This window comes from Cervus elaphus, chromosome 5, assembly GCF_910594005.1.
Source record: "Cervus elaphus chromosome 5, mCerEla1.1, whole genome shotgun sequence".
Lineage (NCBI taxonomy): Eukaryota > Metazoa > Chordata > Mammalia > Artiodactyla > Cervidae > Cervus > Cervus elaphus.
This window is the reverse complement of record NC_057819.1, coordinates 114,009,138-114,034,257: the sequence shown is the minus strand read 5'-3', so window position 1 is coordinate 114,034,257 and position 25,120 is coordinate 114,009,138. Positions and strand designations below refer to the sequence as shown.

Here is a 25,120-nt window from a genome sequence, read left to right as displayed (position 1 = left end):
GATGGCGGGGCACAGAGATACGTTGTGGACACTGTAATGGAGCAAAGTGTAAACCAGATGGAGAGAACCCAGGAAGGCTTCACAGAGGAGACGGCACACAGATGGGTCACCAAAGACGAGCAGGAGTTTTCTGGGTGGAAAAGACAGGGAGGAACACCTCAGTTGGAGGAATCTGCAAGATGAGCATTCTCCAAAGCATGCAGGGTGTGTGGGAGCATTGTATAGTTTAGTTAGGGGTCCTGGGGAAGCAGGAGAGATGGGGCTAGAATGAAAGATCAGGATGGGCATTGAAAACCAGGAATGTGAACATTATCTTGCGGGTGAAGGGAGGTCAGTGATGGTCAGACAAGGGTTGGAAAGTCCACTCTGCTTCTTGTGTGGAGAAGGAGTCAGAAGGCCTGAGAAGTGCCAGGAGTTGGTGGCAAAGGTCCAGGTGGGGTCGGAGTGGGTAGGGACTTGGGGGAGCTGAATGAGAAGAGGCAGTCTAACATTTTTAGGCCTGTGTCTCTTACTAGGAGATGGGCTATATTAATGTCATCATTTTATAGAAGAGGGAATGGAGACACAGAGTAGTCAAGTAACTTTCCAAAGTCACACAGCTAGTGAGTGCGGAGCTGGGGTTGAGCTCAGGTAGTCTGGTCCCAGAGCCCGCCGCCTTCTCTCCTACGCTCTTCTGGCCCTGCTCACCAGAATATACTCTGACTTTCTGCCAGGGACAGGGGCTTGTACATTCCAGAAGGGCAGGATAAGTCCTACATCTCAGTATCCTTCCCAGGGCTCAGTATAGGCTGGACACCTATACTGGTCAATTTCATATCCATTGCTGTCCCTGCTGAAGGACTGGGACACTTGAGCCACTTGCCTTCTTGCTCGAAGGTCAGGTTGTATCAACACTGCTTAGTTAATTCAGTCTGTTCTCCCGAGTCCTTCGTGTGAGCTCTGCTCGCCGCTTCCAAGTGCTGGGGGCACATTGCTTTGTTACTGTCTCAGTGTTTCTGCCATGCCACTCATCTCTTCCATCAGACTGGAGACCCTGAGAGCAAGGACTGGGCTCCCCATCAGCTTGGGGCTCCTTGAGGCCTGGGACTTTCTACCCACACAGGTAGCTCCTCCATCCTCTATAATAACTCCTGGGTACCCCGGCCCCAGCTCATGCACAGTGGGCGCCAAGTGGGAGCAGAGAGAGGTGCAGACCATAATGATCATCATTCACGGAGGTGACTGTTCTGGGGATTTCTATCACAGAGGGACCAAGTCTCAGAACTGCTGTTAGGCCAGTGGAGACCAAACTCCAGGATCTAGGTCACCCCCTTGGCAGCAGAACTGATTTATGGTGCCCCTGACAGCCAAACAGTCATCAAATTACCCCACACAATGGAGAAAGGCTGGGCTGCCTTCAGGCAGTCACCAAAGGACGCTGAGCCTGGGGTGGCTTGGGGCAGCCCGGCCACCTCCCGAATCCCAGACCTCCTTTGGAGTCTGTCTGGGGGCGACTGGGGCTGACAGCAGGCACACCCAGGCGTGCCACCATCCACCGGGGATATAAGTAGGCAGCCTCAGTGGCAGCTCTGCATGCTGGCTCCAGAGCCCACAGCACTCCTACGACTGCTTTCATCCTTGGGCAGCGCCATGAGTTGCAGACAGTTCTCCTCGTCCAGCAGGAGCCGCAGGAGTGGCGGCGGGGGTTATGGGGGCAGCTCTAGATCCTCCTCAAGCCGCTTCAGCTCCTCGGGAGCTGGAGGAGGGGGGAGCCGGTTCAGCTCTACCAATAGCTATGGCGTGGGGACCTCTGGGGCCTGTGGGAAGGGAGGCGGTGGCAGTTTCAGCTCCAGTTATGGCAGAGGGTCTGGGGGTGGTTCTAGTGTTGGGAGTTTTACTGGTGGCCTTGGTGGAGGTTCCAGGAGCTGTGGGGGTGGCTTTGGTGCTGGTGTTGGAGGCTTTGGGGGATCCGGGGGCTTTGGGGGTGGCATCGGTGGTGCTGTTGGAGGCTTTGGGGGGCTTGGGGGCTTTGGGGGTGGCATCAGTGGTGCTGTTGGAGGCTTTGGGGGACTTGGGGGCTTTGGAGGTGCTGTTGGAGGTGGAGATGCTGGCATCCTGCCTGCTGATGAGAAGACCACCATGCAGGAACTTAACAGCCGGCTGGCCTCCTACTTGGATAAGGTGCAGGAACTAGAGAAGGAAAATGCTGACCTGGAGACTAAGATCCGAGACTGGTATGACAGGCAGGGGCCCAAGAATGTCAAGAAGGATTACTCTGGCTATTATGATACCATCGAAGATCTGAAGAACCAGGTAGGCCGGGAAAACTCAAAACTCTGTCTGTCTGTCTCTCACACCTATATGTACAGTCGCTCACTCACATGCTTTATTTCCCTCACAAAGGCAAGATGTGGGACTCTAACTTACACGATAGCCAGAGAATCCATCTTTTGCAAATTTTAACTTCAAAAAGAATTTTTTAACTGAGATATAGCTGATTTACAATGTTGTGTTAATTACTGCTCTATGGCAAAGGGATTCAGTTATATATACATATGTACATTCCTTTTTAAAATATTCTTTTCCTTCATGGTTTATCATAGGCTATTGAATATAGTTTGTGCTACCCAGTTAAGACCTTTTTGTTTATCCTTTCTATATATAAAAGCTTACATCTGCTAACCCCAGCCTCCCGCTCCATCCCTCCCTCACCCCCCTCCCCCTTGACAATCACTGGGTCTGTTTTCTATGTCTGTGATCCTGTTTCTGCTTCATAGTATTATATTTTAGATTCCATGGAAACTTGAATTTTTATCAGAAACAGTTCTTGACCTGTCTCATGTGGGGCATGCAGAAGTAGCGTGGAGGGAGCATAGCAACGGGGCAACTTGTTCCTGGGTCTGCTGCCAATTCACTGTGTGACCTTGGGAAGCCTGATGTCCTCTCCAGGCCTATTCTCCTATCCATTTAATAAACAGAGTGGGCAGACTAGCTCTCAGGCACCTGTTGATTTAAAATTTCTGTAATCTTGGGGGAAACAAAAGAGATAAGAGTGCTGCTGTCCAAAACAGGCAGGCTGTATGGCACATGAGAGAGGGCCATTTGTGCCTGTCTCTTCTCTTAGCCCCTGAGAGTTCAAAGCTTTCTAGTAAAGAAAACTAGACATCTTATCTCTCCCTTCCTACTTTTTCTGGGCTCTTCTAGGGAGCTGTCTTGATTTTTCCAGTTTGGTTGGACCCAGATATGCATTCTAGCTGGTCAAAACGTGGAGAAGATCTAGAACTCTGAGGGTGGACATCACTATCCATCCATCAATCCATCTATCCACCCATCCGTCCATCCATCCATCCATATGTCCGTCTATCCACTCAACTTAGAGGCTGAGTACTGTTGCTCTGGGCAAGCATAGTAATGTCTCAGGTGTGGTCTCTGCCCTTGAGGAGCTCGTAATCTAGCTAATTTGCTGTTCCCACCTGTTTCCCTTGCCTTCACACCTTCTGATGAACAGCCTCTGGATGCCTTGTTTATTCTATCCCAAACCTCTTCCTTAGTCATCCTTCAGAGATCAATTCAATTGCCACCTTCTCCCTGAAGCATTTCTTAATCTCCTGTAACCATAAATCAACTGTCTTTTCCTTGAACTCTTCTAGGATATTCTGGTATTGGCAGTCAACCAAGCTCCTTGAGCTTGGTTGTATCTCATTGACCTCTCTCACAGTGTTCTTTGAAGTAGATATTGAGATATTTGTTAAATGAATGAATGAAGGCTACACTGAACATCCTTGCCGAAGGCTGTGAGGAGTCTGTGCCACATACCAGCTTTTGGAAGCCCCTCCTGCCTCTTGGGCATCTTCCTGGATGGGCTCCTCATCTCCTATGGCTTTGCCTAGGCTTTTGCCTCCCAGAAGAGGGTCATAGCAGGGGTGCCTGGGTTCTGTGCTGTCTCCTCTTTTTTAGATTGTAAAGATCACGGTGGAAAACAACAAGATTTTAGTGGACATTGACAACAGTCGCATGACCATGGATGACTTCAGGATGAAGTGAGTCCTACTTCTCCTCCTTCTCCTGTCATCCATCCTTCCTCCAGCCCCTAGTACTCTGGAGGTCCCTGTGGGGGCTGGTGACCTCTGGCTCATGCCCTACCCCTGACTGGTCTGCAGGTTTGAGATGGAGCAGAGCCTGCGACAAGCAGTGGAGGCTGATATCAATGGCCTGCGAAAGGTGCTGGATGATCTAACCATGCAGAAGTCTGACCTGGAGATGCAGTATGAATCTCTGCAGGAGGAGCTGGTGGCCCTCAAGAAGAATCATGAGGAAGTAGGGTCTTGGCTACTTGTGGCTTGTTGGGGAGATGGGGAAATAGAAGTTCAGGGATAATTGGGGATGCATGGGAGCTTTGGGCCATTGCATGGAAGACACCCCCTCCATTACTCTCGAAGAGGACATGCATGCCCAACCTATGGTGGTGGTTGGGTTTGACTTCTCAACTGTGTCCCATCCCATTTTTGCACCCAGGAGGAGCAGAGGGAGAGGGCTGAAAGGTGATGGAGAGGATCCCATCCCACCCTGACCTCATATCCCCTTCTTCCCGGTAGGAGATGAGCCAGTTGTGTGGGCAGAGCACCGGGGATGTCAGTGTGGAGATGAATGCTACTCCTGGTGTGGATCTCACTAAGATCCTCAATGAAATGCGCGAGGACTATGAGAAGCTCAGTGCCAAGAACCGAAGCGACATTGAACAGCAATACGAGACTCAGGTGAGCAGTGCGGGACACTGATTCAACCTTCTCTCCCTCCGTCTACCTGTCCTTTCCATCCACCCCTCCATCTCTGAGTCTACTTGGGCTTCTCAGTCATCCTCCTTCCCATGCATTCACTGCCCACAAGTGTAATTATCGAGTAGTTTCCCAGGGCCAGGTTTCATGGGAAGTGCTGATGTCACAGAGATGAGCCACGCAGGATCATTGCTCTGGAGAAGCTCAGAGTTTGTGACATGTGTGAACGAAGGCAGAGCATGAGGAGCTTACACAAGGCCGTGTGCTTCCAGGCTCTAGTGGAGGTATCCAGTGTGCTCCCAGCGCTCCACTGAGCTCCTTGATGACTCCCTTCCTCCTGGGTCTCCAGCCCCTAGTGTAGAGGTGGACACACGAGGACATGATTTGTAGTGTGTACATGTGTATGCATGTGTTTGGGTGGCACTTTGAAATGAAGTTAAAAGGTGGTTTAAGGACAAAGTGTGAAGAGTCTTAAAGCCTGCTGAGACATACTGACAGAGAAACAGAAACAGAACATTGAGAGAAACTGACAACGTGGCTGGCTGGAGGGGCCCGGAACTCAAGATGACTTGTTTTTGGCTTTGGCTCAGTCTTGGTCCTGAAGGTGAAGGTGCTGACCGGTGGGGAAGAACCTTCCCCATTTGGGGAGCTGCTCAATGAGCGTTTGTGTTTCAGATGAGACAGATTGAGCAGGAAGTGACGACCTGTAGCCAAGAGGTGGAGTCCAGCAACAAGGAGGTGACCAAGCTTCGGCACACCATCCAAGAGTTGGAGATCGAGCTGCAGTCTCAGCTCAGCATGGTTGGTAGCCAGCCTCTGGATCCTCTGCCTGGGGGGCGGGGGGCCACAGGGAGCTGCACATAATCCCCAGGGACAGGAAGGGGAGCCCAGCTATGAGGTAGCAGCCTTCTCAGTGCCTCCTCTGCCCCTAGAAATCGGCCCTGGAGAAGTCCTTGGAAGAAACGGAGAACCGCTACTCTGGCCAATTGCAGCAGATCCAGGGGCAGATCAGTATCCTGGAGGGCCAGCTCACTGACATTCGGGCAGAGATTGAGTGCCAGAATCAGGAATACAGCCTTCTACTCAGCACCAAGATGCGGCTGGAGCAGGAAATCAAGACCTACTGCAGCCTCCTTGAGGGCGGCCAGGCGGATTTGTATGTGTCTCGGGGTTTTGTGGCACTCCTAGGAAGTTCTAAATCCCTGATGCTATTTCTGTTCTTCTGGATAGAGCAGCTGGGAGAGTTCTTGTACACAAGGGTCTGATGGGCTGAGGATTTCTTCTTCCCAAGGGGGAAGCTCAGGGCCTTTGGGCTTTGAGAAAGGAGGATGGTAACAATGAGAGAAGGGACCGCTCCCTGCTCCAGGGAGACGAAGTCCCTCTCTTCCCAGGTGTGGTGCCAGCCCAGCCTCTGTCCTCTGCCTTGCCGGAGGAAGACTTAGGAGGACTCACATTTAGGTCTTCTCTCCAGGTTCATCCTTGTGTATATAAATATGTGGGGTCACCTGTTTTATCTCTGTGCTTTCTTTGCTTTTCAGTGAATCTCACGGAGGTGGACAGACTGGCTTTGGAGATGGCAAAAGAAGTGGATGTCAAGGTGGAAGTGGAAGCAGTTATGGAAGAGGATCCAGGGGAGGAAGTGGAGGCAGTTGTGGGGGAGGAAGTGGGGGCAGCGCTGGTGGAGGAAGTAGCTCTGGAGGAGGAAGTGGTGGCAGCTGTGAAGAAGGAAGTGGATCTGGAGGAGGAAGTGGAAGGACATCCCAGTCCCAGTCCTATTCCTCAAAATCTGGCAGCTGTGACCCACAAGGTGAAGGATAACTCTAAGGCTGTGGGGTGGGGGAGGCGCAGGTGTCAGCTGCCAAGGTACCACCCCTTTAAAACATCTTTGAGCCTCTCTGGGGAATACATATTCTAAACAGAGCGAGACTTTAGGGAGATCTCCAGTGAGTGCCATAGACTTGCCCTTGTTTCTGATCTGATCATTAGTTTGGACAGAGTCTTAAGTGAGGTTGGGATCACATCTACATGTGACTTAAGTCTCAATAGCCTAGGAGATGAGCTGGAAGTGGAGTATTATTTTGTCTATTTCTCTCCATACCCTCTGAGGTGGGTATTGTTATTATCCCCATTTTAGAGATAAGGAAAATGAGGTTCCTTATCTCTTGCTCAAGGTCAAACAACTCATAAATGAGGGATCAGCTCTGTGGGGCTCCATGGCCAGTACTTTTCATCATCACGAGGATGCAGACACCTGGGTCAGCAACGGTTCAGGCAGAAAAGAGTCTCAAGGGTTGTAGTCAGTGGTTGGGTTGTACAATCCAGTTATATGACAAAACTGTCCAAAGGAGCATATTATCAAAGATAATAGTCTAAGGGCAAGAAAGAGTCAAACAGATGAAGTGGTCTCTAGGTCAGAGAGATTCCCCTTGTACATGTTGAATCTTGTAAAACAAAAATCTAGTATGAAACTATAGCAAAAGGCTGGGTAACCTGACTGGCAATGCTCAGCTCAGAGGTGCCTGGGATCTGCCCTTCTCTGGAGGGTGGTTTTGTGTGTTGGGTGGCACTGCAGGGCCATGGATGTGCATCTATGGGCAGAGGCTGGGGCCATCTTCCCCTCGACATGCAAGGGGTTTGCTAACAAAAGCTGCTGCATGGAGGGCGGGACTGCCTCCTGGGCCCCCATCCTCAGAAATGGGGGAGCACCTGCCAGTTGTTACAGCAGAGCTTTGGGAAGTGGATGGGGGCCACTAGGACTGGAGGGTCCTTCCATCTCAGGGTTCTCCAGCTCTTTGAGCTCCAGTCTCCTTGTTCCCCATTTGCCCATTTTCCTCCAAGTCCCAGTCTCTCTGTCTCTTGTTCTAAGTCCTTTCTTCTCACTCTCACCGCTCTTCTGTCTCTCCACAGGCCACCAGACACGATACTAGAGCCCTTGCAAACTTTCCCAGCCCCACCCCAGCTGAGCATCCCCCAGATGGGCAGACTCTGGATAAAGCCTGCTCATTGCATTGCAACACTGGGAATAGCTGGCAACAAGCCCTGAGACCCATTTGGGACGGGGCTCACTTGGCATGTGTGCCTCTGGCTGTCCATTGGCTCCCTCCTCTGGGAGGGTTGGGGAGACCTCTCTCCCTCTGTCTGGTTTGGGGATGACCCCACTCCCTGCCTTATCTCAATTTCCTAATAAAGCTTTCCTGTTGCAAATCAAACCTGGACTTTGACTCATTTGTTCCTTGGGATTGATAAGGGGCAGAAAGGAGATGAAGGGAGAATCAATGGAATCCGTCTGTAGAGTATTGGTTAGCTTTTCTATCAGCTAACTTCTACTTGCAACAAAGCAACCCATAATCTGGTGGCTTAAAATCACAATCATTTACTCAGCCCGTGCTTTTCCAGTTGAGAGTTTGGACGGGGAATTCTATTTTCCTTTAAGCATCTGTGGTCAGCCCCAAGTCGGCTAGGTAGCTCTGCCACTGGGGCTTGGCTGCATGCTGGTTGGGAGTGAAAGGGTCACATGACTCTCTTCTTCCAGCCAGCTGGCTCAAGCAAGTGTTCCAAGGGAATGCACAGAGGTGTGCAAGGCCTCTTGAGGCTTAGGCTCTGAGTGGTCACTTAGGCTGCATCCTATTGGCCAAAGCAAGTCAGATTCAAAAGCAGGGGAAATAGACTCCTCTTGATGAGAGAAGCTGGAAAATCACATGGCAAGAGTATGGGTAGAGGGAGGGCAATGGTGGGCCAGTTTTTAAAAATGTTTATTAATTAATTTTTTTGGCCTCACCGGGTCTTAATGGTGGCATGCAGGATTTTCGATCTTTGTTGCAGCATGCAGGATCTTTAGTTGCAGCATGTGGGGTCTAGCTCTCTGACCAGGGATTGAACCTCTTTTGGGAATGTGGAGTCTTACCCACTGGACTACCAAGGAAGTCCTTGGGGCAAGTTTTTGCAAAACATCTGCCACAGTCTCTCAGCAGATAATAAGTTAGCTAGAGAGGGAAACAAGACAAAAATGAGGTGGATTTTGCTTCAGAAGTTTTCACAGATGGTGAAACATAAAGGCACAGATCAAGCACTCCAAGGCAAAGTGAGGACTATTCCATAAGACAGCAGCTGGCAATGTTCTCCAGGGATTCTGACTAGGGACAGACAGAGCCCTCAGCCTGTGTTCCAGATGCCACAGCTGTGTATCAAACCTCCCTGAAGCTTAGAGCCTTAAAAGAACAATGTTGATTTGGGGCTTGGTGCGAACAGCACACTTCTGCTTCGTTGGGTGTTATCCTGGCTCATAGGTTTGGGCTAGAAGCATCTGAAGTCCTGCTCACTCATGTTTGGCCCCTGAGCTGAAAAGACTCAAACCTGGGGGCTGGCCCTGCAGAGGCTCCTCGACATCTCTGTATGGAGACTCCTAGTGTGATCCTTGGAGCAGAGCAGCCTCAGAGGAGACAGACTTCTTGCACGCTGGCTTGGAGCTCCCAAGATATATGTCCTAAGCAAGAAAGAACCAGGAAGAAGCTGTTTTGCTTCATTGCTTAGACTGGGCTTCCCAGGTGGTGGTAGTTGTAAAGAATCTGCCTGCCAATGCAGGAGATGCACGAGATGAGGGTTAGAAACTGGCTTGGGAAGATCCTCTGGAGTAGGAAATGGCTACCGTCTCCAGTATCTTGCCTGGAAAATCCCATGGGCAGAGGAGCCTGGTGGGCTATAGTCCATGGGGTTGCAAAGAGTCAGACAGGACTGAGCAACGGAGAACAGCACAGAAAGTCACGTGGTGTCACGTCTGCTGTACTCACAGTCTTGCCTAGATTCAAGGGGAGGAAGCATAGACCCTACAGTTGGCCGAATTCAAAGATGATCCCAGCTATTCAACCAACAATTCAAACCTAAGGGCTGCTGTGAAGGGATTTTGGAGAAGTCTCTACTGTTTTGGCCTTAAGATAGAGAGATTAGACACAGCTGGACATAGTCATGTGCATGCATGTGAGCTAAGTTGATTCAGTTGTGTCTGACTCTTAGTGACCCTGTGGGCTGTAGCCCACCAGGTTCCTCTGTCCATGGGATTCTCCAGGTAAGAATACTGGAGTGGGTTGCCATGCTCTCCTCCAGGGAATCTTCCCAACCCAGGGATCAAATCCACATCTCCTGCATTGCAGGTAGATTCTTTACCTGCTGAGCAAGCGGGGAAGCCCCAGACGTAATCATATAAGCTCTTAAAAAGCAGAGAGTTTGGAATTCTTATCCGCTGGTGGCATAGTAGATGAGAATCTGCCTGCCGATGCAGGGGACAGATTTGATTCCTGGTCTGGGAAGATTCTACAAGCTGCTGAGCAACTAAGTCCATGCGCCACAACTACTGAGCCTGCGCTCTGTAGCCCATGTGCTGAAACTACTGAAGCCCACACGCCTACAACCCATGCTCCAAAACAAGACACCACAATGAGAAGCCCGAGCATCACAACAATCTTTAACCTACCTTTCCCAGAATCCCTTAAAGGTATGAATCTAGGTGTAATTTGAGTTTTTATGATCAGATGCTATTCTGTAGGACATGAGTTGAGTGGAGAGAGATCTGGAGGAAGCATTTTTTTGTTGGCATAGATCTACCCATTACAATATGGTTCTAGGGCACTTACTGTAGCAGACCAAGAGTTCCTTTGGGGGCTGATTACGTGGTGTTAATGTGGGAGCCATTCCTAGAGGCTCAGTCTAGAGTCTGTGCCTCCAGGCTTCTAATGATTTTGAATCTCCAGATTTCCAAGTCTGTGGGTGCCCTTCTTTACTGATCAATGGTCTAAAGTTTACATAAGAGTCTTGATAAGACTGTGATTTTCAGTTGATGCTGTGGTTTGGCAACTTGGAGAAACCAACCTTAAGGTGAACTATTAGCTACTTCAGTCTTGTAAGTACAAGAAATAAGAGATCTTTTCAGTATATTCATGGAAATCTCCAGTTCCTGACTATCCACAGAGTTTGGATCTTAGGAATCTGAGTATATTACTCTTTCTATAAGTTCTCCAGTACAGTTAGAAGAAAATTGACAACCCCCACTTTATCAATGAACACATGGGCTTCTAGAGTCCTGTGTTTTAACAATAGTTGGATTTTCGCTGCTCTCAGGCCTGTCTAAGCCATATAACCATTCTGATTCTCATATCATTCACGCAACCACATTTATTGGGTAAATAGATACTAAATTCCTTACATGTGAGACACTGTTCAATGAAAAAAGGACAAATATTTCTTCCAACATGGAACTTACAATACAGATGAGGGAGGGAAAATACTGTCATAAATAAATTGTCATAATATATTTTAAGATGATAAATACAAATAGAAGTTAGGAATGGTTTGGGGATTGGAGGGTTGTGGTGGAGTGAGGAGGGTTGCAACCTTAAATAGGGTGGCCAAAGTCAGGCCCATTGAGCAGGTGGAATGTAAGCAATGACCTGGCGAAGTGAGGGAGGCAGTCAGGTAAGTACGTGGTGGGAGATCAATCTAGGCACAGGGCTTGGGCGTGTAAAGGTCCTAAGGTTGGGAAGGTGTTTCATATGTTCAAAGATGAGGAAGGAGGCCAATGTAGTTAGAGCAGGGTGAGCGAGGAAATAAGTGGTAGAAGATGAGGATAGAGAGGTAAGTAAGAAGTGGCTGCATCACTTAGAGCTCTGTGGGGCCCTCTAAGGAACCTGGCTTTTATGCCCAGTGACGTAGGGAGCCACTGAAGGCACAGCTGGGAGTGAAGGACTCCCAGACGGCAGGTGACAGAGGATGGAGGGAGCCTGCATGCCCGAGTTCACTGCTTGGAGGGGGATCCTTCCCATCCCCAACAGGAAACACCACACCAGTCCTTTTTTGAGCACATTAAAAAATTTCATTATGTTAAGCCAGGGAGATTTTTTAAAAAAATTTTTTTATTAGAAAAATTTTATTGGTGGGATCTTTGTTCCCCAATCAGGGATTGAACCTGTTCCACCTGCAGTGGAAACTCAGAGTCTTCACCACTGGACCACCAGGGAAGTCCCAATATAGAGAGATTTTTAAGGTTGTTACAGCAGCTAGCATTGACATGGATGTCTAGCACACAGGACTTTCACCAGAGAAACAGCCCCATCTAAGTTAAATTTTAAAAGGATCCCTTTGGTTATTGTTTAGTAAGAGGCTGAGGCACCAGGTGTAGAAACAGAGAGACTGGTTTGGAGGGAGGTAATCCTAGTGAGAGACCAAAGTACTTGGAGTAGAGATGGTCAGAGGCAGTTGGCTCTGGGGGTCATTGAAGTAATACCATCAGGATTCTTGTAGAAAGAGAGGCATCAAGGAAGTTTCTGAGTCTGTTGTCCAAAGAACTGGAGGAGAGGGATTGTCAACCACTGAGATGGGAAGTCTGTGAGTGGAGGCCATGGGTGTGAAAGATGAGTCAGTTTTGGACATGCTGGATTTACAAGGTCTCTTAGACAATGTTATCAGCTGAATTGTGTCCTCCCAAGTTCATACATGGGCTTCTCAGGTGGCTCAGCAGTAAAGAATTTGCCTACAGTGTGGGAGACATGGGTTCTATCCCTGGGTCGGGAAGATCCCCTGGAGTAGGAACTGGCAACCCACTCCAGTATTTTTGCTTGGGAAATCCCATGGACAGAGGAGCCTGGTGGGCTACAGTCCATGGAGTCACAAAGAGTCGGACACGACTGAGCGACCAAAAAACAACACGTTCATAGGTTGAAGCCTTAAACCCTAGTACTTCAGAACGTGAGTGTATCTGGAGATAGGGCCTTTGAGGACATGAGTAAGTTAAGGTGGGACCATTAGGGCAGCCCTAATTCAGTCAGTCTTAGAAGGATTGGTGTGCTTGTAAGAAGAGGAAGTTTGAATACACAGAGAGACACCAGGGTTGTGCTTCCTCAGAGAAAGACTGTATGTGGATACAGCAAGAAGGCAGCTATCTTCAAGCCAAGGAGAGAAGACTCAGAAGAAACCAAACCTGCGACACCTTTGGTGTTGCACCTTGCAACACAAAATCTGCACTTCTTCTATCCTCCAGAACTGTGAGAAAATAAATTTCTGTTGTTTACACTACCCATTCTGTGGTATTTTGTGGCAGCCCAAGCAGGCTAAGAAAGGCCCCCCAAGTAGATTTCTTAGGTGTCTTTGGCCCACAATCACCCCTTTTAATAAATTCTGTATCAATCAGTGCTTTTACCAGCAAAGATTGAAATGCTCCCATTGAAGCCAGTTTGTTAAGGGATGTTAGGTAAGTTATAGCATCTTCAGGAGGAACTCCCAGAGAACAAGTCTTGAAGGCTGCACAGCTGGAGGAATCCCACTCCTGCCACCAATTTCAGGCAAAGACTTGGCGGTACATTCCACTTGATGCTACCGCTACATTCCTGGTGTTGCTGCTTCTGGAAGCTGGATGTTTCTGTAGCCACTCCTGCCAGAGAGGTTCCATGGAGCACCGCTGCCTTAGGACATGAACTCCCAGCTGCAGGCTTTTGTGATGTGTTTGGTTGGGAGATCCCGGTCATGTCACGTCTGTGCTCCATCAGCGAGGCAGGATGGCAGGCTAATTTCTTCTACAATGAGGAGCGGGGTTTCCCAGGTGGCGCTAGTGGTAAAGAACCCACCTGCCAATGCAGGAGGCATAAGAGATGCAGGTTCGATCCCTCAGTGTTAGTCACTCAGTCGTGTTCAACTCTTTGCCATACCCCATGGACTGTAGCCCTCCAGGCTCCTCTGTCCATGGGATTTCCCAGGCAAGAATACTGGAGTGGATGCCATTCCCTTCTCCAGGGGGGTCTTCCCGACCCAGGGGTCCAACCCAGGTCTCCTGCATTTTGGGTGGATTCTTTGCCGTGGCAAGGTGCAGACACTGATAAAATCCCTTTGCTCCTCCCCAGCCCCAGGGAAATCTGGCCTTGAAGTGTGCATTCAGGAGACACATTCTTAAATCCCCCTCAGAAAGAACGGATGCCACCTTCTTTCCAGCTAGGGTTGCTGGAAGAGGAGTTTCACCCAGTGAGACCCACGGGGTGCCTCTCAGAAGGCCTAGCCCTCCCCACAAATGATCTGATTCTCAGGAGAACAGCAGCACCTCCTTCGTGATCTTCCCAGCAAGACAAATAAACCGGTTCTCCCTCTCCCTTCTCCCTCTCCCCTCAGTCCTCTCCTAAGCCCAGTCCAACCAGGGCCCAGAGTTCTCTACTTCCTCATCCCCTGCCCTCTATCAGGGGCTATGGGCTTCCCTGGTAGCTCAGCTGGTAAAGAAATTGTCTGCAATGCAGGAGACCCCAGTTTGATTCCTGGGTTGGGAAGATCCCCTGAAGAAAGGATAGGCTACCCACTCCAGTATTCTTGGGCTTCCCTGGTGGCACAGATGGCAAAGAATCTGCTGCAATGTGGGAGACCTGAGTTTAATCCCTGGGTTGGGAAAATCCCTTGGAGGAGGGCATGGTAACCCACTCCAGTATTCTTGCCTGGAGAATTCCATGAACAGAAGAGCCTGAGGGGCTACAGTCCCTGAGGTTGAGAAGAGTCAGACATGACTGAAGTGACTTAGCACTCACGCACAATGGGGGGCTCAGCCACTAGCTGGAGAATGCCCTTTCAGAGGAGCTGAGTGACCAAGAGCAAGAACAATTGTCCACAAGAGGAAGGGGCAGGGACGAACATTCACTGAGAAGTTCCTATTGCTAGGCACTATGGTAAACCGTTTATATATACTTCCTTATTCAATCCTCACGTTTTTGCTCACATTTTATTCCATACATGAACAGACTTGCTGAGAGGGATTAAATGATGTGCCTGAAAGATAACACAGCTTCTTAATGATGGAGCCAGGGTTTGAATATAGGAGATGTGATTCAACAAAGTGGAGATGATCATGTCCATTTTACAGATGAAGAGAGGTTAAGTAACATGTCTGAGGTAACACACCTTATCAATGACCCAGTAAAGACTGGAATTCAGTTTGGCCTGGCTTCAAAACAGGTGCTCTTTTTCCTACCTCCTCTGTCCTCAAACAATTACTGAGTCCTCAATGAATATAGGGGCTTCCCTGGTGGCTCAGTGATAAAGAATTCACCTGCCAATGCAGGGGACACAGGCTTGACCCCTGGGTTGGGAAGATCCCCTGGAGGAGGAAATGCAACTCACTCTGGTATTCTTGTCTGGAAACTCCTATCAACAGAGGAGCCTGTCCATGGGGTTGCAAAGAGTCAGACACGACTGAGGGACTGAACTTGCACTGAATACAGAGACAACTACCTAGGCAGAGGCTTGTCAGAAGTGCCCTGTGTATCGACTTCCCTGGTGGTACAGTGGATAAGAATCTGTCTGCCAATGCAGGGGACATGAGTTTGATCCCTGGTCTGGGAAGATCCCACATGCCGCACCATGAGCTGCAACTACTGAAGCCCGTGAGTGCAGAGTCTGTGCATCGCAACGAAGAATAGCTCCTGCTCACCTTGACTATAGAAACCCCAAGTGCTGTAATAAAAATCCTGTTCAACCAATAAAAAAGAACCGCCCTGTGTAGGAATCAGTGACTCTACAAAGAGCTGGGAAGAAGATGGGTCACTTCACTCATGTGGATTCTTTCCTGGTTTCTCAGTTTTCCCCCTAGCCCCTGGAAGGCCCCGCCTCTGTGCCAGCTAATGGGAGGTGTGGGTAACTGAGCTGATAGTGGAGGAATGAGAGTGACAGCTGGATTGTCTCTGAGAATCCTTTTGGCTCCAACACCTATTACCCAACACTCATAAACACCGAGCGCTTTGATCTTTCTGAGTTTCCCTCCCTTTCAGGTCTCTCCAACGTGTTGAGGCTGCTGCTGGCCCTCTTGTGGCCCTGAGGCTCTCTCTCTATCTCAGGCCCCAACAGGAGCAAAATCAGTTCCCTTCTCGGTAACTCCTACTAGATCAAGAACCACTGGGGCTATCTGAGGGGATTCTCTTGAAACCAAAAGCAGAGTTCAGGAAATTCCCTGGTGGTCCAGTGGCTAGGACTCTGCACATCACGGCTGAGGGTCGGGATTTGATCCCTGGTCGGGGAACTAAGATCCCACAAGCTGCATGGCATGGCCAAAAAAAATTTCAAGGGAATGAGCCATCAGCAATAAATAAAACTCAGCAAAAACAGTACAGTGTGAGGTTAAAAGACAGAGAGGAAAGGTGTGTGAATGGGGAGGTTCCACCTCTGAAAATCTCTAGCTGGAGCCTCCATCTGTTTTAATCCCTTCTTCAGATCATTCATTCACCTGTTCATTCATTCAACAAATATTTATTGGTGCTTTTTCTGTGTCAGGGATTGGAAGTCAATAAAATTGTGAACAAAAAAGATAAGGTCTGTTTCTCCCTGGGGCTCGCAGTCTAGTGCTGGGGCAGATAAGCAGATTGGTCATTGCTGAACAATGTGGTGAGTATAGTCTGTGATGGGAGGGGACAGGGGTTGAGAAAGCATGCAGGCCCCCTGATCCGACAATGGCAGACAGAGAGGCTTCCTTTAGCAGGCGTGGGACAGAGAAGGTCTGTCTCATCTTATTATTTCTCACGACAGCTGTGAGAGGTAGATATTGCTGCTTCCAAGTACAGATGAGGAAACTGAGGTTCATAATATCTATTTTACTCATTTATTTTGGTTGCACTGTGTGGCACACAGGAGTTTAGTTCCCAGACCAGGGGTTGAACCAATGCCCACTGCGTTGGGAGCATGGCGTCTTAACTATTGCACCAGCAGGGAAGTCTCGAAACAGGTTCAGAGAGGGAAGTAAGTAGCCCGAATCACACACACTAATGTTGGCCTGGCTCCAAATGCTGCCCTCCTAGCCTATGTGGCCTCTAACACTTTCCAGCACTTAAAATTTTTTTTTTAATTTTATTGAAGTACAGTTGATTTACAAGGTTAATTTCCGCTGTACAGCAAAGTGATTCTGTTATACATACATATATTCTTTATGATATTCTTTTCCATTATGGTTTATTCTAGCACTTTCTAAGGTCAGAGATGGGCTTTTGAGAGCTTGTTTGGAGGTTCTAGCAGGGGAGTGCAGCTACTCGTATACCCTTGACCGAAGACCGGTCCTCCTCTATCGGGGATGGTCGTCCTCTTCGACCGAGTGCGCAGCTTCGGGAGGGACGCACATGGAGCAGTGAGGGAGGAAGGGGACACCCGCCTAGCCAGCCAGATGAGCCGAATCAACCCTGGCGATCAATGGAGTGACAGATGTCGCAACCAGATCGCCCTCACATCCCAGAGATGGGCTTTTGGAGAGTGGAAAAAAGCTATGTTGAGATGATTGTGCAAATACTTAGTTAAGCAAGCTCTGTGACATCTGGCCTCAATTTCACCCAGAAGGCACTTTGTCTGAGCTTGTTGAAGGAATGAATGAGTGAACGGCACTAAAGGAAGATGAAGGCTTTGGACCAGATAGTTCCTAAGGACCCCTCTGTCCCAAAGCTGTCTGGTTCTGATACTCATACTTCTTCAGGTGGCTTTGATCTTCCTGAGCTTTGGGGAATCTCTCATCCAGGAGTCTCTCGATCTGTCCATCTTTGCTGTCACCAGCACACCTAGTCCCAGGGACCTGCCCTTCTCATCTTAACTCAGGCCAGACCCAGTCAACCATGACCTCTCTCATCTGTTCCCTTTAGCATGAAAGAGACACATGGAGTATTGCCAGAGGAACTTTCATCAAGAGAGAGAGAGGAACCTCAGGAAGGTGAATCAAGAAAACACAAAACCTGTAAGAAAGAGTCAAGTCTGAGAATCAAAGGTGGGGTAGACGTGGAGAGGAAGCTGGCTCCTCCAAGCCTCCTGCTCATGCAGAGCCCCTGTCTACATTTACCAAGTCATTGACCCCTTCATTCACAACATGCACTCATCCAGGGCTGTGCCAGGCATGTGTCAGTTGCTGGGGCTGCAATAGGGACCCAGGCTTTGTCCCAGAGTCTTTCAGGGGAGATCAACAAGTAACAGCAGCACAACCTGGGGTGCTGAACCCCACTCTGGGAAGCCTGGGGGCATTGGGACACACAGCAGGAGTCCTAATCCAGTCTCAGGAGTCAGAGAACATTGCATGGAGCAACTGCTGGGCCAAGACCTGCAGGACTGGTTGGATTTATCCAGGTGAAAGTTGATGGGGGTGGTGTGTGTGTGTGTGCATGTGCGTGTGTGTGTATGTTTACTGAAGGGAGGCCGGTCTTCTGGCTAGGGGCAACTGCATGTGTCAAGGCCCGGAGGTGACACTGAGTGTGGTTTGATGGAGGAAATGGAACCTGCTTTCTGGGGCTAGAGAGAGAGGGGTGGGCTGGTGGAAGATAGGGGTGGGCTTCTCAGGTGGTGCTAGTGGTAAAGAACCCGTCTGTCAATGCAGAATACATAGGAGATGACGGTTTGATCCCCGGGTTGGGAAGATCCCCTGGAGGAGGGCGTGGCAACTCAGTCCAGTGTTCTTTCCTGGAGAATCCCATGGGCAGAGGAACCTGGCAGCTATAGTCCACAGTGTGGCCAAGAGTCGGACAGGACTGAAGCGACTTAGCACGTATGCACAGGGGTGAGAGAGGAAGAAGGCTTGTTTGGTGAAGGGGATGAGGCTGAACTGTATCCTGAGGGCCCCAGAGAAGCCCATGCCCTCTCTGCACTCACCTTTCACTAGTCCTGTGTGGGGGTTGAGGCCCTATTGGCTAAGAACTGCTGCCATCTTTGATGCTGCCCACCATATTTGTTCCAAATAAAGTCCTCCTAGTAGAGAATCAATCTAGCAAGAAGATAAATGCTCTCCAATCTGCTCAAAAGCTGAACTAGAGTTGGGGAGCATCACACTTCAAACCTTGGCATCTGCTTTCTCTGAGTGAACACTCCAGCTGTGTTGTGTCATGGCTTCAACTTCTCCATATGTGCACCTGTTACACCCATCATTGGTGAGAACCCACCCCCAGCTTACAGCCATGCCTGAGTTGGGTCCCTTCCTCTCTCTCCAAGCTTGTGCGCCATTGGTAACAACTATAATTCTCCTGGTCTTTGTCGTCCTCTTTCTCCACCCCATCCTCATATCCTCATATCCTCATCTTGATTGCAGCTGGACCTCTTCTGTGGCAGGCCTTTATGTGCATCATCTATTTTATTACCCACAGCCGCTCAACATCACAGATGGGAAGCTGAAGTGTAGAGAGATGACATAAGGATCTGGGTTGGTAATGGGGTGGGAGTGGTTACAGTAGTCAGCAAAGGTTGTGTGCTAAAAGTTGCCCATAGCTGTGCCCTATTACAATCTCATGCTGCCTAAAATGATCTCAAGGCACCTACTAAGTGCAGAGATGGACACCTCCCATGAGCAGGAAAGCTTTGGAAATCCTCGTCTTAGGAAGCAAGCATCCACAAAAGAACAGTGAGTCCTTGTCTCAGCTATTTCTTGTCTCTGGGCTTCTGTTTCCCCACTACAGGCCCTCAGTGTGTAGAACAATTGGAGGTGTAATAGAGTGTAGCTGGGTGTAGCCTTTTGCACATGGACATTGCTGTGTTCCATTACCGCCTCCCCCTACCAGGCGATGGTTATCACCCCAACTCCCCCAAGCCCCCTCCTAGGCAGCGGTTACCACAGGACCACTAGTGGTCCTGCTCAGCTATTGGTTGGGCCTGCAGTAGGTCCCGCCCCCAAGTGAGCAACGATTAGTGAAGGACCACCTTAGTAGGGGATTCAGCCAAAGGTCCATGGAATAGTGGTCATCAGGGGGAGAGTGAGGTGAGAGGCAGATCCCGGCCTTCTCCCTGGGGCCCTCCAGCTCACTGAGTCCTGGGCCAGCGGGTGAGCCGGGGGGCCCAGGGAATTGGCTGAGGGCTCTGTCCCGCAGGCTCCAGAGTCCTCACCAAGGCCACCCACTGGCCTTAGCTCAGGCTTTGAGGCAGTGGTGAACGTCTTCCCCTTCTGTGTCTCTGTGACCTAGGAGCAGTGGCTGTCACTCTGGGTCACAGTCTGTGGGACCTGCTCCACCCTTGTTTGGGCAGCCCGAGGAGCCTGAGGGTTGGGTGGGCTGGGCGCCTGGCTCCCTCGGTGATGCCAGCTGGGTAGGGTCTGGGGACCTGGCCCTGAGGGAGTTGTCCACGGAGATCTACTTCCTCTTAGCCAGAACCTTGACCTCAGAGGGAAAGAGTTGTGCCGTGGGACCTTGCTCTTTCTTGTGAGGACAGAGAAAAACATTTGCTTGGCAGAGACTTACGTGGACACTGTTGCCTAACTGTGACCTGACTTCAACAACAAAGGATCTGACACCAAGAAGTCTACAACACCTAACCCCACCCCTCCTCGTCTTTCCTATAAAAGGGCTTTTCTGAAAACTTTCAGGGATTTTGGGGTTTTTAAGGCATTAGCCACCCATCTCCTTGCAAGGACCTGTAATAAACCTTTTTCTGTTCCAAACTCTGACGTTTTTGGCATTGTTTGACCTCAGTGTGTGTTGGTCACATGGACTTGCATTTTGGTAACAGAGTGACAAGGAAGGAATGAGGGCACTGGGTGAGTGGTCTCCATGGACTTTCTGAACCAGGGAAACCCATGATTCATAATCTCTCTGAATTTTCTATGCTCCTGGGGTCTTATATCCATCTGCTTTGCTGCCACTCTGTCAGCCTCAGGGCCATACCATCTTCTTTCTTTCAGGTCTAAACATGAACCAAACCAAATCCCTTCCTTCGGTTCCCTTTGACATGACATGCTGGGGTTTTCCAAGGGAACTTCTGTCAGCCCTGGCAGATACCTTAGATAAATACAAAGGAAACAAAGACAATTCAAAATCCATTGCAGATAGCATTGTTTGAAGTGCAAAAAGTATGTATGTGTGTTGGGGTGAGCTTGCTCAAAGCATCTGCTTCATAATGATTCCTAATAGTAATCCCTTCCTAAATTCTTTGGGCCTCTCTATTGTATTTTTCCCCCGGGGTGTTAACAAATATAAAATATGCCCCCCCCCCCCCCAACCAAAACTCTTGAGATCAAATCCAGTGGGAAACATGTAAGTAAACAAGTCAAATGGTTTTCTGTATTTGCAGGACTTTTTAAAGTCTTTGCTTTCTAAAAATAAATAAATAAAAAATAAAGTCTTTGCTTTCTTAGAGTGCTTTGTGAGTTTCCAAGAGGAGGTGACAGTATCCAGAACTCCCTGATCAATCTGCTGAGTCCAGGGTAGGAAGAGCAGGTGATCTCTAAAGAATGCTGATGGGGTGGTTGGGGTCCTCCAAGCCACCTTCCTCAGCTGGGCAGAGAGCTTCTAGGAGGGGCCCCCACTGAAGAGGGACACAAGTCATCTCAGAGTTTCTGAGAAACTCCAGCCCTATGGCAGACGGGATGAGGGAAAACAGTTGTATCTCCACTTCAGTCTGCAGATGAGGAGCCTGGGGAATGGTCCGAAGATTCCCTGTCTCTACCACCACCTCCCAGAATATCTCTCCTTCCAGCAACTGTCAAGGCAGAGCCTTGTCGTTGTTCCAACAGATGTCTGTGTCAGTTCATCACACCCTGTTTTCCTTCTTTTCACTGATGTATTCACCATCACACAAAGTAAGCCCCCGAGCTGGGGACCTTCTCTCTTGCAACATGTGCTACAAGAACCATAGAACTACTACTGCTAAAAACAAACAAAATGAAGTGACACTCATTGGTCGAGCTTCTGCTAGGTCCCAGCACTCTCCCAGGCAGGTTAAGTATGTTATTTCATGAATTCCCACCACGATTTGAGGAAGGTTTTGCTGTCTCAAGATCCTGAGTCTTAGAGGTTCACCACCTTGCCCACGGTCACTTAGCATATAAGTAACAAGGTCTGGCCTGGCTCCAAAGTGGCAGGGAAGACTTCCCACCAATTCTCACATGAGAGTGGTTCATATAGGTGAGAACCAGCTGTACTGACTTCTAAACCAGCCCCCTCTCTGTGGAGAGGCTGAGGTCTGTGCTTGCTGAACACATGTGGAAGTGTGACTGATGGAAAAATGGGGGCCAGGGCAGGGGACCCTCTGGCTGCACTGATTTATGATTCTGAAACTCATCAGTCTCAAAGAAAATCTGCATTCCTCAAGCTTTCGCCTCCCTGTGGGGGCCTTTCATCTCTTGCTCTCTCTCCAGTGTCAAGGTTCCCGGTCAGCTGCAGGGGAAACTTGTTCTAAGTTTTCTTCTACGTCCAAACATGAACAAAAAAGCATCTTTTCTCTTCTCTTGGCTTTCTTCCTTTTCCCTTCTCCTCTTGGTTATGTCTGAGATGCTTCGGAATTTTCAGAGGAGGGGTTGGGAGGCCCAGGGAAGACTTTATGGGAATGAACAAGGAGTATTCAGAGCCTCCAAGACCCAGTGAGGTGGAGTGAAGCTTTTGGGACTAAGGGTAAAGGAAAACACGAGAGGCTGTGTCCAAAGCTGCTCTCACTGGTAAATCCACACTGTGCCCTCAATCCCCGCCCCAGGTCACCCATGCAGTTAGCAAATTTCTATGAGTACTGAGCCCAATCCCATGGGCCTCACCATCCACTGGGGACACACAGGTAAACAGAAACCTGTGATGGGGGAAGAATACAGTCTGGGGAACTCAGAGCACGGGCTCTCGATGTAGATGTAGGGAATGATCAGGGAGAGGATGAGGGAGACACGGGTGAGAGAGGGCAAAGTGGAAGTGCTGGTGGTGGTGGAATGGGTGGAGGGGAGGGCACAGATAGAGGCCTGGAGAGAAGGGCCAGCCTGGCACATTCAAGAAGCCAGAAGAAGATTGGAATGGTGGGAGGGAGAGAGTGATGAGGGATGAAGGTGGAGAAGTAGGCTGGGCTGGATCACAGAGGATTTTGAAAGCCATGTTAGGGAAGGGTGATCCATGAAGACTCCTGGGTTTAGCCTGTGGAAACATTAAAAAAAATTCTTTTCTATTATGGTTTATTATGGGATACTGAATATAGTTTCCTGAGCTATACAATATATCCATATATACATCATTGTGTATCCGTTCTATATATAACCATTTGCATTGGCTAATCCAAAACGCCCATTTCAGCTCTCCCCTGCCCCTTCCTCCTTGGTAACCACAAGTCTGTTCTCAATGTCTGTGAGTTTGTTTCTATTTCGTAGTTCATTTGTGCCCTATTTTAGATTTCATATATGTGGTATCATATGATATATGTCTTTGTACAACTTCACTTAGTATAATAATGTCTAGGTCCATTCATGTTGTTGCAAATGGCATGATTTTGTTCATTTTTAAGGTTGAGTGGTATTCCAGTGTATGTATGTACCACATCTTCTTTATCCATCCCTCTGTCAAGGGCCATTTAGGTTGTTTGCATGTTTTGGCTATTGTAAACAGTGCTGAAGAGAAAACTGGGGTGGGTGCGTGTGTCTTTTCAGTTACAGCTTGTCCAGATATACGCCCAGAAGTAGGACTACTGGCTCATATGGCAACTCTACTTCAAGATTTTTGAGTAATTTCCATACTATGGTCTCCATAGTGGCTGCATCAATTTACATTCCCACCGACAGTGCAGGACATTTAGGCTGAGGAACGTTCTGATGTTAGATTACTAGAGTGATCTCAGGGGCTGCTCTGAACCCCTTGCCTACGCCCACATTTTCTATTTGTGCAAGGCAACTGCTGGGGGTCAGGGGAGCTTGGTGGTGCCCCCCTTCAAATATTAACCCCCCACACCTACAGTGTTTCCTCCTATCAGGTGGCTGTGGGAGGAGATCAAAGTTCGGAGACGTTTAGTGGCTTGTTTAAGGACCAACAGCTACTTGGGGACTCTCTGCCCTCCTGGATTTGAGCCCACATACATGGGATTCCGTCGCTGATAGGATCTCCTTTTGGGAATTTGTCTCAGCCCCTTGCAAGAAATCCAGTCCCACTGAAGATACGCTTCTAGTTTGCCCGGCTTTCTGTAGTTTCATCTCCTAAGAGTCCTACTAAGGTCCACACCCAATAGAACTAGGAACCGAGGGGACGGTCGTATTCTGGTAAGGTTGTAAATATTTGGGTTACACTGTGATTTCAGCTGGGTTTTCTAGGTGGCTCGGCTGTAAAAGAATCCGCCTGCAATGCAGGAGACGAAGCAGACGTAAGAGACCGCGGGTTCGATCCCTGGGTTGAGTAGATTCCCTGCAGTAGGAAATCTCCAGTATTCTTGCCTGGAAAATTTCATGGATAGAGGAGCGTGGCCGGCTACAGTCCATGGGGCCGCAAAGAGTCAGACACGACTGAGCACACACACGTGACTCCATCAGGGGTGGTACTGGGAGGAGGATGGCGGGGCTGACCGCCCACCGGGGCGTGGTGGGGCGTGTAGTTCACCTGCGAAAGTGCAGGCGGCGTCATCAGCGCCACCTTCCTTTACAGCCGAGGCTGTAGCGGCCCCTTGTGGCCATTTTGTTCTTGGAAACCGAAAGGAAAGGAAAGAAAGTGAAGTCACTCAGTCGTGTCCGACTCTTTGTGACCCCATGGACTGTAGCCTACCACGCTCCTCCGTCTATGGGATGTTCCGGGCAAGAATACTGGCGTGGGTTGCCATTTCCTTCTCCAGGGGATCTTCCCGATCCAGGGATCGAACCGGGCTCTACGGCATCGCAGGAAGACTCTACCGTCTGAGCCACCAGGGAAGCCGAGGAAACTGAGCGTCAGACAAATTACAGCTTCAGAACTGGGAGGAGAGGTACCTTTCCTTAGATGGCCTCTCCGACTCCTTCGTTGTCCAGAGAGGCATAGAGGGCAAGCCCAGGGTCCCACAGCTAAAACCGTGGTCTTCGGATTTCCAGCCCTTCTGCGGCTCTTCTTCCTGTGCTATTCTCAGCTCAGTGCCCGTTTGCTCTCCATAGGGAGGCCAGGGAGTAGCCTGGAGAGTCGGGCCTGCCCTTGCTCAGACAGACCTTCCCTCCCCTCTCCGAACCAAGCGCAGGGATGCAGAAAGCGGAGGGCCTTATCTGGTGACGGGGCGGCGAGTCCCCATGCGGCCTCCAGGGGGCGCTGTGACACCGAGTTGGCCTGGTCCTGGGCGTCGGCGCAGGCGGAGCCAGCTCAGCCTCCTGAGGACAAAGAGAGCGGCAGGCCCCCGGAGTTTTTTGTTTTTTTCATTTATTTTTATTAGTTGGAGGCTAATTACTTCACAACATTGCAGTGGGTTTTGTCATACATTGACATGAATCAGCCATGGAGTTACATGTATTCCCCATCCCGATCCCCCCTCCCACCTCCCTCTCCACCCGATTCCTCTGGGTCTTCCCAGTGCACCAGGCCCGAGCACTTGTCTTATGCATCCCACCTGGGCTGGTGATCTGTTTCACTATAGATAATATACATGCTGTTCTCCCTCGGAGTTTGTTAAGTCAGCCCGGTGGCAGGCAGCCTGCTAGGTAGGAAACCAATGGCTGGCTCCAG

General features: G+C 49.5%; 1 protein-coding gene and 1 long non-coding RNA gene across 2 annotated transcripts; one reads left to right on the top strand and one right to left on the bottom strand.

The window, feature by feature from the left end:
* The first annotated feature begins 1,629 nt into the window (after nt 1–1,629).
* Nucleotides 1,630–7,886, top strand: KRT9 (keratin 9). Its single transcript, XM_043904571.1, has 8 exons — nt 1,630–2,292; nt 3,937–4,019; nt 4,140–4,296; nt 4,575–4,736; nt 5,430–5,555; nt 5,687–5,910; nt 6,293–6,561; nt 7,662–7,886. Exons 1-8 carry the CDS (start codon nt 1,630–1,632, stop codon nt 7,679–7,681), a joined length of 1,704 nt encoding a protein of 567 aa, XP_043760506.1. The 3' UTR covers nt 7,682–7,886.
* Nucleotides 7,878–16,965, bottom strand: LOC122695092. The gene is made up of 3 exons (XR_006341308.1): nt 16,809–16,965; nt 11,827–11,832; nt 7,878–7,888 (listed from the first exon to the last, which is right to left on the bottom strand). It is a non-coding gene; the product is annotated as an uncharacterized LOC122695092 (long non-coding RNA).
* Nucleotides 16,966–25,120: the final 8,155 nt, after the last annotated feature.

Excerpts from the sequence above, each read along its gene's own strand:
- KRT9 (XM_043904571.1), top strand. The coding sequence starts at position 1,630 with ATGAGTTGCAGACAGTTCTCCTCGTCCAGCAGGAGCCGCAGGAGTGGC. Across the intron at positions 2,293-3,936 it reads TCGAAGATCTGAAGAACCAG|ATTGTAAAGATCACGGTGGA; the intron begins GTAGGCCGGGAA and ends CCTCTTTTTTAG. Across the intron at positions 4,020-4,139 it reads ATGGATGACTTCAGGATGAA|GTTTGAGATGGAGCAGAGCC; the intron begins GTGAGTCCTACT and ends ACTGGTCTGCAG.